The 11,046-nt window shown below is 31.8% G+C and overlaps 1 protein-coding gene across 1 annotated transcript; it reads right to left on the bottom strand.

The window, feature by feature from the left end:
• Positions 1–5,038: 5,038 nt before the first annotated feature.
• LOC108747128 (protein AATF-like) lies at positions 5,039–6,984 on the bottom strand. Its single transcript, XM_018484401.1, has 2 exons — positions 6,524–6,984; positions 5,039–6,427 (listed from the first exon to the last, which is right to left on the bottom strand). Exons 1-2 carry the CDS (start codon positions 6,715–6,717, stop codon positions 5,116–5,118), a joined length of 1,506 nt encoding a protein of 501 aa, XP_018339903.1. The 5' UTR covers positions 6,718–6,984; the 3' UTR covers positions 5,039–5,115.
• Between the last annotated feature and the right edge of the window lie 4,062 nt (positions 6,985–11,046).

Raw genomic sequence — 11,046 nt, 5'->3', positions numbered from 1 at the left:
AGACCGTACTTAAGACGGTCTTGAATATAAGATCTGACTATGAATACCAGCTTTAGGCCCTGCGCACAATAGAAGGAATAAGAAATTAAGAATAAAGAATAAACTATTTCAATATCAGAAATCATGTATTCCGATGTATCCAATTTCTGATAGGTTAAAGTCATTTATTTTTTATTTCTAATTCCTTATTCCTTCTATTGTGCGCAAGACCTTAACTTCGTGAAACGAAAGTGGTCCAAATCCGTGACCCCTAATTGGTAGGGAATCCGCTGAACGGAATGGATATTTATATTTGGACGTCATTTGCAATTAACCTTACCCGAGTAATCTCGGTCCTGCTCATAACGAGACGAGCAGACAATTAAAAATAAGGATAATTGAACATAAGCATTATTTGTTTTGTTACTCGGGAGCTGCTCGGGGTCGCTCCGAATGAACTCAGCGTACTTGAAGTGTAGGATTCACAGTATGTACGACATTCATCGTAACAAGGAATGACAGATGTCATATGACGGATGTCGTACGTAGTGTGAATCCTATATTTCGAGTACGGTGGGTTCATTCAGAGCGACCTCAAGCAGCTCCTGAGACAAAACGAACAATACTATAGAAATCATATAAACTGAACCATATAACAGAACACCTCTGCTCGTTCTATTATAACCGATCATAGAATGCAGTATGACTATGATTTTGATTGGAAAATGTTAGAATATTCTAGAGAGAATCTTTTATAGAAAACGCTTAATCTCTGAGATGCTTAGGCCCAGTTTCACAACTCTTAACCGAGGTTCAACTTATTTCTTATCTTTTTCCAATTCTAGAATTGAAAAGAGATAATGAATAAGTTAAACTTCGGTTAAGAGCTAACTGTTAGTGGTGAAACTGGGCCTTAATATTAAAAAACAAATAAATAGTCTCAATCTACAAACAGACACAGAGGGTTTTCATATACAATAGTATATATATATACAGACATCAACGAGATACTATTAAAGATTCTCGGCGCTTATGGAGATTCGCGTGCCTGTTAAAATTTTAGTGATTAATGCCCGTTTTCATTAAAGTAGATTAACTTTAATCTCGGTTCAACTTACTCTTCGTCTTTTTTTTGTTCTAAGGGCTAGTTTCACCAACGTCAGTTAGGCTTATCCGTCGATTAACTTTATCACCAGAATAGCCAACAGTAAGACTTAAAAATCTATCATTCTTTTATTCTTATTAGTAATAGTAAAGAAAAAGTGTTGTGTGGAAATAATAAATAAAACATTGAAATGTAAATATATTTAACTATTTTTTACAAATACATACTTTCAAAATTAGATTAGAGATGATAAGTTTTCAGTTTAGCAGTTGGCAATACTCTAAATTAATCGGCGGATAAAGTAACTGGCGTCAGTGAAACTGGTCCTAAAGATTAGAAAAAGACGACAAGTTGAACTGAGATTAAAGTTAATCTACGTTAGTGGAAATGGGCATAAAAGTAACAAACTAGTAACGAAGTACTAATTTCATAATTTATTAGTTTTGTAGACATGTACATATGCTTAAAACTTAAATAATACTCGATTTTTATTTAAAACTGTGATTTTAATAATATCATCCGAGTTTGATTATTAATAGAGATGATAATTGCAGAAAAAAAATTATAATTTTTCAGCAATATGTGAGATATTATATCATTAAAAGCAGGGTTGAGTAAGTTAATATTTTTTTTAAAGCTAAATTAAGTTAAAGTTAATGGCTTATAAAATTTATAAAATTAAGTTAAACATTGAAGGAATAAAGTGATGAGGAAGGATGTAGATGGCGAAAGCCATCTCTTCTTATAGCGTTTTCTCTTGGGAGCTACACTGAATGCAGTTTCGCACCGCACCAGTTGCGTATAAGCGCTACACTCAGCTACACTACATTAGAGTGGTGCACATCATGATGTATGTACACTACATCATTATTGCGCTAAAACTCTGTTCCCGCTTGACTTCCATTTTCAAATTTTAAATGTCACACTGGCTCTACACCGTCCCTTTAAGACGGTGCAGCAAAATTCCTTCGTGCATAAAATTTGTACTACACCGTAGCCATAGAAATACGGTACACTGAATGAGTTCGCTTTCCACCAGCCATGGAAACACGGTACACTGTCTGAGTGTTGCACTAGTGGGCGATAGTGCAGCCAAGAGAAAACGCTATTAATATAGTTGAGGCAACGTCGCGGGAAATTCGCCACCTTGGTTGCGCGCCGACCAGTTAGGATTAGACATACTTGTATGAATGTGTGGAAAATAAAGAGCAGCGTTTCGGTGGAAATATAATCCCGTGTGTTATGATTCCCTAAACACTCGATATCACATAAAGAATTAACTTAATAAAAGTTAAGATTGAATTAATTTAAGTTTAAAAAAAATTAATTTTGAAAAAAAATTATTTTTGAGATCAGAATAATCTAATTTTTCTTAAAATAAGATTACTTTAAATAACACTTACAAATATAGATTATTAGATAAATTAAATTTTATTTTCACATGTAAGTTACTTATATATAATAAGAGTCACACCATAAGCTGTTTTTATCGAAATCTTGCAAGAAAAAAGGGTATATGTTTGCGTTATTTCTCTTTCTTTAATCCTTATTCAACTTTCTTTAACTTCTGAAACGATTGCTCATGCATGTTAATGACTACATCGATATCTGTAGACATAGATATTTGTTACAAAAAATATACGTAAACATTTAGAAAATGGATGAATGTGCACTGTTCTACAAGTTCTTCATCTAAGGTTCATTTCATATTTATGTTGTTGAAATATAACGTTTATGATATCTAAAATTAGTGTGATTCAAATATAAGGGGTCAATAATATTGACAAAACCTAGCGAGTCAATAAAACTGGTTACCGTATGGTGTAATTCTTATTATAGATCTCTCATTATAAAATCATTGAACTTTGTCTAAATTAAGTCTCTAATATTTAAGAAAAAAAATTATTAGCATTAACAAATAGAAAAATTTTTAATTTAAAAAAAGTTAATAAATCAAGATTTAAAAGTAACTAAATTAAGTTAAAAGTTATTAACTTTTTAATTTTTTTTTAACTTTTAACGCTTAACTATAGTTGCTATCCATCCTTGATTAAAAGTATGCATATTTATTTATATAGCATTTATATAATAAAATATAACGAATTTATTAATGTATTATCAAAATATTTATGTTAATAATCATAGATTTTTATTAATTGTCGGTAACGTTTTATTGTTCTTCAATTATCTCCGAGCCCCCTGGCCTCATTGATAGTCACGAAAATTTGCTCAGGGTTGACGATCTTTAATAGTATCTCGTGATTCTGCTAATTATTTGAAAGAGGAAACTAACTTAAATTTTCATTGTCAGCTTAACCAGATTCTCCACACGATTTTCCAACCGTCATGTGAGCAGTTTTAATTATTCTGGGAACAGCTTACGAATAAATGTTCTATATGTTAAGAAGAAATCACATCTGTAAATTAACAATTTTTTTGAAATTTCTGAAGATGCAGTTCAATCAAGCAGCTGAAACGTGTTAAGATTTCGAATTTAAAAGAATAGGTTTGAATATCAAACTCATGTAATTATTATTTAGATATATAAAATAATTTATGCAACAAATTGGCTCTTTAATATCCTGTAAACTTATTTCATTGTAATTATTTTTCTTTTAAATTTGTAGAAATATGTCAGCTGTCAAATGCTTCACACAGCTATTTGATATGATGCGTATTATTCCATTTTTTTTATAAGAAAAAAGAACGGAATTATTCCATTTTTTTTTATAAGAAAAAAGATATCTACTTTTCAAAATCGTTTTAAAATAGTTTAATTGCGAAAAATCGTTTTATTACTAACAAGTATGTAAGGTGTAAGTGTACGTGGGGTGCTTTCCATTTGATGACACAAGTCGAAACAAGTGTCGTTCTATCTTTGTTACTCTATGAATGTCAAGAAGGATAGAACGACGCTTGTGTCAACTTGTGTGATAGTGCAACTTTTGAAAAAGAAAAATCACCCCTGTAAATTGCTCTGCGACTGCTCAAAGATGAAGTAATTAAGTTTTCTGTAGACACAGGTTTTTAGTGAACAAATGATTCTTGCAAAAACTAATGAACATTTTAGACTCGTTCAGGGCTAAATTGGTTCGTCATTATGAGAGCTAAATTTTAAGAGAATTTTAAAGTTTTGCGTTTAAATCTCAATGAACAGAGAGTGAGTTAAAAAAAGGCCTCTTTCAGTAATTTTTATTTTCTTTCTACTTAATAGATCAATTTAGTGTTCTACATCTCATTTTGTAGATATTTCGAACATCTACATTTTTCATCTACAAAATTTTTTTTATACAATCAATATCTTTCGTTTTATAAGTGAAAAACATGTTCTTTGTAACTATTCAATTTTATTTCGAATATTTCCTTCACAAGTCTCGAGTCTCAAACATACGCATTTCTTTTGTGATAGCTTTTCGAAGATTTTTGTAAAGACAAATGCTGATTTATAATTTTTTAAATAAAATTCTACTTCGATAAAATTCTACTTCTACTGAACTATTCTTGTTACTCAAGTTATTCAAGTTTATAAAGGAGATATATAATGTGCATGAAAAATCGTGAACAATTAAATATCTCGTAAATTGTTGCATTTTAACATGACTTATACTATTCTGGATTAATGGAAAGGGTACACTATTACTACTATTTATTAAAACTTATATGTTATTTAGAATGCTCCTCGTCCCTTATTGATGCTGAAGGCCGCCGAGCGGCCAAAATTGCCGAGAAAACATTTTCGATTGCTTGAAACAAGTTGACAAAGTATAAGATCGCTATCTCATTCATTCTCGGCGCGCCGAAGGCGAGCACACGGATGGGCGTACTGGTTTCGCCAGACCGTCGTCTGATTCTATGTCGCCACCATCAACGCAGAGTTCTTAGCTGAGTACTCAGGAGTTTTAATTTTTTAATAAAGGTAAATTATATCAATTATGTAGGAAACCGATAGTGAATTTATTTAGCAATACATACATGAAGTATAAATTTTTCTAACTTATAGACATAAAATTGTATACTATAATTTGCACAACCTATTTTATCTGTTCCTCCGTCGATTTTATTTTTCCGAACAATGAATTGTATAATTCATTTTTTGCATTGTCTGTCCAGTTATACACTGTAATGGGTGCCATGAAATTAACTAATTTATTATGAACATTATATCGTACTCTCCTACCCTTCGTCGCACGTGTATCAATTTTTCTTTTCATTTTCTTACGCATGTTCTGTAATTGGATCCATTGTTTGCTGAGCTGTACAGGATCTGTCACATCCGATGATTTATACTCTATCAAATCCCTCAACAGTTGATGATAAAAATCGTCATCGTCATAAATTTCTGGATCATATTCCAGAATTCTCCTACCATCGTTATCTTCATTTAGCAAACATTTACCGACAACATTATACTCAGAACGCTTGAGTTGAGTTCTGTTTCGTAACTTGCTCATATCGCTCATAGCAAATTCAATTTGTTTCAGTATAGTCTGATTAGAATTTTTATTTAAAGAGCCTGTAGCAAATCGTGTTTTATCATTCCATTTTTTTATAACAGAGTCTCTATACTTTCTATATGAATCATGATCTTTTTGTAAAACTTTTTCATAGTCATTATATCTCAAACGTTTTTGAAGAGGCGCTAATTCTTCAACCGCTTCTGTGTTTTTATCAATGGATAATTGCTTTCCATTTTCTAATTCGTCTTCGGAAGATATTTCTTTATCCAATGAATCATCTATATTTATATTCTTATTCCTATCGGTTTTTATCTTTTTAACATCAATATATAAATTTTTTGTTTCAGGATATTGTTTTAATAAAAGATCTTTCAGTCGTAACATATTCTCCATGATTAATGCCAATTTCATTTTAGTTTCACTAACTTTCTTTACAAAATTTATATCTGATCCAAGTTCTTTATGAACATCATGTTGTGGCATTTGATTACTAATTACAACACATTTCTGTAATTTTATCCGTATTTCCAAGAAATTTTCCCATAGTTTCAGTTGATTTCTAACACAGTTTCCTTTCTCTATTTCTGTGTCAACATTTGTTTCAAACATTGTTTTAATAGTAGAGTTTACCTCTTTGTAAAATGGATCATGTGTATCAATATCCATATCATAATAATTTTGATCTTCCAAATCAGACATGTTAACGGAGGCATTTATAGATCCTTCTTTCGAATTGATTTCTCTATCGCTATCGAACTCATCTTCGTTTTGCTCCATTATATCATTAATTTCTTCTTCTTCAGAGCGTTTACTTTTTGCATCTTCATTTGTACTATCACCTTCGTCGCTATATATATCTTTCCTTGAGATCTTTTTACCAATGTATCTACATTAACAATGTGAATTATATTTTCAAAATTTCATTTGGCTATACTAATTCTTTTACCTATTATATATACAAATATGAAATACATAAACTTACCTCTTATTCACTTTATCCAAGGTATCAACATTTTGTTTGCGAATTTTAGAGATTTGTAATTTGTCGTCTGAGTCATCGTTTTCATTGTAAGGTTCTACTATTTTTGCCTTAGTATCCTCCTCTTCATCTGAACCAAAATCCGGTTTAGACATAATTAAAACATTTAATTCGTCCACTAAACTCTTTCTAGCCATTTTTCTGTACTTATTAGTGCTTATTAGACAATTACAAAATATGTCTTCACGAATCTTAACCTCTTAAAACAATGTTTCGACTAGTTGTGAGAAGTAAAATAAGAGTGCGACTACATGTAACACAGTACGCGGTACAGAAACTAACTAGGTAACTATACGAAACGCTCAAACCGTGCTGCTTGCTTCTTTTTTTTTCTCTATTAGGGTGCAATTACACGTAGTACGGTACAAAAACTAATTAGGGCTACGTTCCAAACTTCCTCTCTGAGGAAGATTTTACCAAAGAGAAATCTGAGAACATGACGACCCAAAACCTGTAACCGCAAAATGCTGCCGCGCACTATTGCCCTCTGACAAAGTGAATGTAAACTACATAGCAACATCCACTTTTCTTAGGATACATTGTCCATTTTTCAAAGCTAGAGTGATAAATCGATATTTGGTTCATAAAATCGTGCCATATGTAGTGTACATCCACTTTGAGGGCCGTAATGCATGGTAGCATTTTGCAATTACAGGTTTTGAGTCGTCATGTCCTCTCTCAGGTTTCTCTCTGGTTTTACTCTATATGCTATACTATACGTTTCGTGTACTATATATTTCGAGTAAAATTTTTCTTAGAGAGGAAGTTTTGGAACATAGCCTAAGTAACTATAGAAACCGCGCAAACCGTACCGCTTGCTTCTTTTCTCCTCTATTAGGATCAATAGAAGGAATAAGGAATTAGAAATAATGAATAAACAATTTCTATCAGAAACCGTGTATTCCGATATATCTGATTTCTGATAAGTTAGAATTATTTATACTTTATTCCTAATTCCTTATTCCTTCTATTGTGCGCAGGGCCTTATGCTTCCGCCACACTAGCGCGATGTTCGTCGCGCGCGATATCCAGTGAGTGTATAGCTTTATCAATATTCTCATTCTAAAAGTATACTGTCATTGGATATCGCATGTCGCGCGCGACTAACATCGCGCTGGTATGCCGGAGCCATTAGGGTGTGATTACATGTAGCGCGGTACGCGGTACAGAAACTAACTAAGGCTACGTTTCAAAACTTCCTTTCCGAGGAAGATTTTACTCTATATGCTATAGTATACGTAACGTGTATATATTTCGAGTAAAATTTTCCTCGGAGAGGAAGTTTTGAAACGTAGCCGTAGGTAGCTGTAACGTCCGCCGCTAAATCAAATGCGAATGTACTTCCATTTAGTTCTAAAAGATCGCGCCACACGTATTTTTGAGCTAGCGCATCTCGACGAACAAAATTTGAGATTTACCAATTAGTGACACATGCATTAATTAACAAAATATGTATTTTTATGACGTTTTCAGTTTACTCATATTTTTTTATATCTATTTAACTTTGGATGCTTACTTCCTAGACAGCACATGATATCATGCTAACATTCAATATTCATACTTAATGTACTGTGATTATATCAAATAAACCAGAAACGTTAATGTGACTTTCAATAAAATATTATTTCTTGTATATTGTCAAGATATATCAAATATAATAACTAAACTTTAATTCTGATGCTAAATATATTATCATATTGATTATACCCAAGACGTCTCTAAATTATTCTTGAGATACATCTCGTGTATGTCTCATATATTTTCAGAACAAACTCACAACATAAAATGCAGCACCAACGCTGCCTGCATTTTATTTCTATAAGCATTGCACTTATAACCCAAAAAAGATCTTCCATTTTTTCTTGGTTATCTTTTCTATACAGGGTGTCCCATTCATCACCGGTCGATTTGAATTTCGCGCTATTTTAAAAACGATGCCGAATCTAAGATCGTGATACGTCTGAATAATTTGCACGCGTTCTTTCACCATGTACTTTTCCATGATTAATTTCTCATCTGTCTAGATGATATATGTGAAGTTTGAGGTTAATCGGTTTGACGTTTTAAAAATAGCGTGAAATTTAAATCGACCGGTGATGAATGGGACACCCTGTAGTTTATTATTATAGAAATTATTTTTTTCAAAATTGATGTTTCTTGACTATGTTGATAAAAAAATTTGGAAAAAATCATGGCAGCTTCTTCCGAAGAGTACTATAATATTATATATAAAAATTTCAGCCAAATCAAAAATCCAAAAGTTCAAGGGTGGCACACTTGAGATAGAATGTCTCATATGTATATATGTATGTATGTGTGTACATGCATACATACATTACATACTAGAGACATCGCTATGATAACGCAAAAGATACTACACTGAGAGAAAAGTATATCATATTTGTGACTATAATTGCATCGTAAAATAATTATGGTTAAGAACATCATTTTTATAGTTATTATTGCTATAATGTTAGTAACAATAACCTTATATATATAATTCTACCAAACAACCGAACAAAAATTGTACTATAAATTATGATAATTTAAAATATTAATATAGTAAAATATGAAAATACGTATGGTAAATAAAATAACCATTTTTATGTGATAATTGCAATTATAATTAACACATCGGTCAATAAGTCCCCGGTCTGACACATAGAGAGCGCCACTAACACAAAAAGTACATAGGTTCGAAAGAACAGACCCTTTTAGGCGTACTGTCAAATGTATATGTCATTCGGATCATTATTGTGTGAGTTATTGAAGCTTTAGTGACGCTAATTTGGTTATTTTCATAACAATGGAAAAAAAGGAATTTGTCACAAGTCGATGGCAACGATGGTTAAATTGAACGAGTTGGGCTTCGAGCTGCTCCCGCACCCACCGTATTCGCCAGATTTGGCCCCCAGCGACTATTTCCTATTCGCTGAGCTCAAAAAAATGCTCGCTGGGAAGAAATTTCGATCGGATGAGGAGGTCATCGCCGAAACTGATGCGTATTTTGAGGGTCAGCCAAAATCGTTCTACAAAACCGGCATCGAACGTTTGGAAAGGCGTTGGACTGATTGTATTGCCTTAAAAGGAAACTATATTGATGAATAAATTCGAATTTTTATGTAACACTTGTGTTTTCTTTGCTAGACCGGGGACTTATTGACCGATGTGTTATAATGAATATAATCATTTTTTCAACGTTCATTTACTATATACGTGTGGTAACAATAACTAAAAAATATAATTTCCAAAATGGAAAAATCATTCATTTTCAAATAGTGTGTGTGAGACTATATTTATAGCACATTTGACTGTACTTCTAACTACAAATTTACTATACGTATTATAAAAAGAAAATAATTGTAAAAATAATTATTTGCATTAAATGTTTGACAATACTATAGTAATAGTATATTTGACCATATTTACATAAATAATAATTTAACATTTTCTTTAAAAAAAATCTGCAAGAATAAAAATTATATTATATGACAGTCAAAGCCGGTCACAGTTATGCTCAAAAATAAAACATGCAACACTCAGACCGCAGCGAGACAAAACATGCTCGCCACGATCTTTCGAGACTGAGAATAATCGCATTACTATTTCCTAACTAAGTTAATAAATACCAGCGTATTATTTTGTTTCCATGTAATCTCCTCAAATATTAATAATATTAAACTATCAGCAGAGGCATGAAATTAAAAATGGTTACAATAGGAAGTATAAGTAACGTTGACAGTGACTCGATCACAAGCGTGTGATTAGCTCAGCGTAAATGTATTAGGCTAAAGTTCTAGGAATCGTAAGTTGAAATCTTCCCAATGTGATGCGTTTTTCAATAATTTAATTGTAGTTAATAAGATAGAATATAGGTACGCAAAATAGAAAATAATAAATTGAATTAGAAAAATCAAAAGTAATAATAACAAAAAAGTTTTTTTTTCGTTAAGATATAACTCTGTAACCTTTTTGTTATATAAAAAGGATTGTTTGGTCACAATTATTTCGTTTAAAACTATTAATAATATATTTATCATATGATTTCGTAATAATCTAATTTTGCTACCAATTTCCAAATCTTGGTAGTAATAGATGTATGATTCTACATACTTTTAACTATTTTTTTCTCTCAGTGTGTAGAGATGTACTGGAGATATAGTGAAGACATACTCATATCTCAGAATAATTACGGTATATCACTAGAAGCTCCCTGTGAAAGTCTACGGGATGAGAAATCGCAGACATAGTAGATTCTGAAAAAATACTCTGTATCTCACAGACGCGTCTCAAATACAATATCTTCACAGCGTATTCAACATATTAGGTTGTTCGGAAAGTAATTTCGTTTTTTCTTATGAAAATGAAAGACGATTTTCAATCAGACGCGTTTCAAATGATCATGAACGGTCGAATTCGATAAATTTAATCTCTCAGCGATCTCACGAGTTGTTATTCGCCGGTTT

This window comes from Trachymyrmex septentrionalis, unplaced genomic scaffold (genome assembly GCF_001594115.1).
Source record: "Trachymyrmex septentrionalis isolate Tsep2-gDNA-1 unplaced genomic scaffold, Tsep1.0 scaffold194, whole genome shotgun sequence".
NCBI classification, from domain to species: Eukaryota; Metazoa; Arthropoda; class Insecta; order Hymenoptera; family Formicidae; genus Trachymyrmex; species Trachymyrmex septentrionalis.
Note: the sequence above shows the minus strand (reverse complement) of the source record. Positions and strands in the feature narration are given on the sequence as shown.

Bases quoted from the DNA above. Each gene is read 5' to 3' on its own strand.
- LOC108747128 (XM_018484401.1), bottom strand. From the start codon at position 6,717: ATGGCTAGAAAGAGTTTAGTGGACGAATTAAATGTTTTAATTATGTCT. The intron at 6,428-6,523 runs GTAAGTTTATGT...TTGTTAATGTAG, and splicing joins TTGGATAAAGTGAATAAGAG to ATACATTGGTAAAAAGATCT.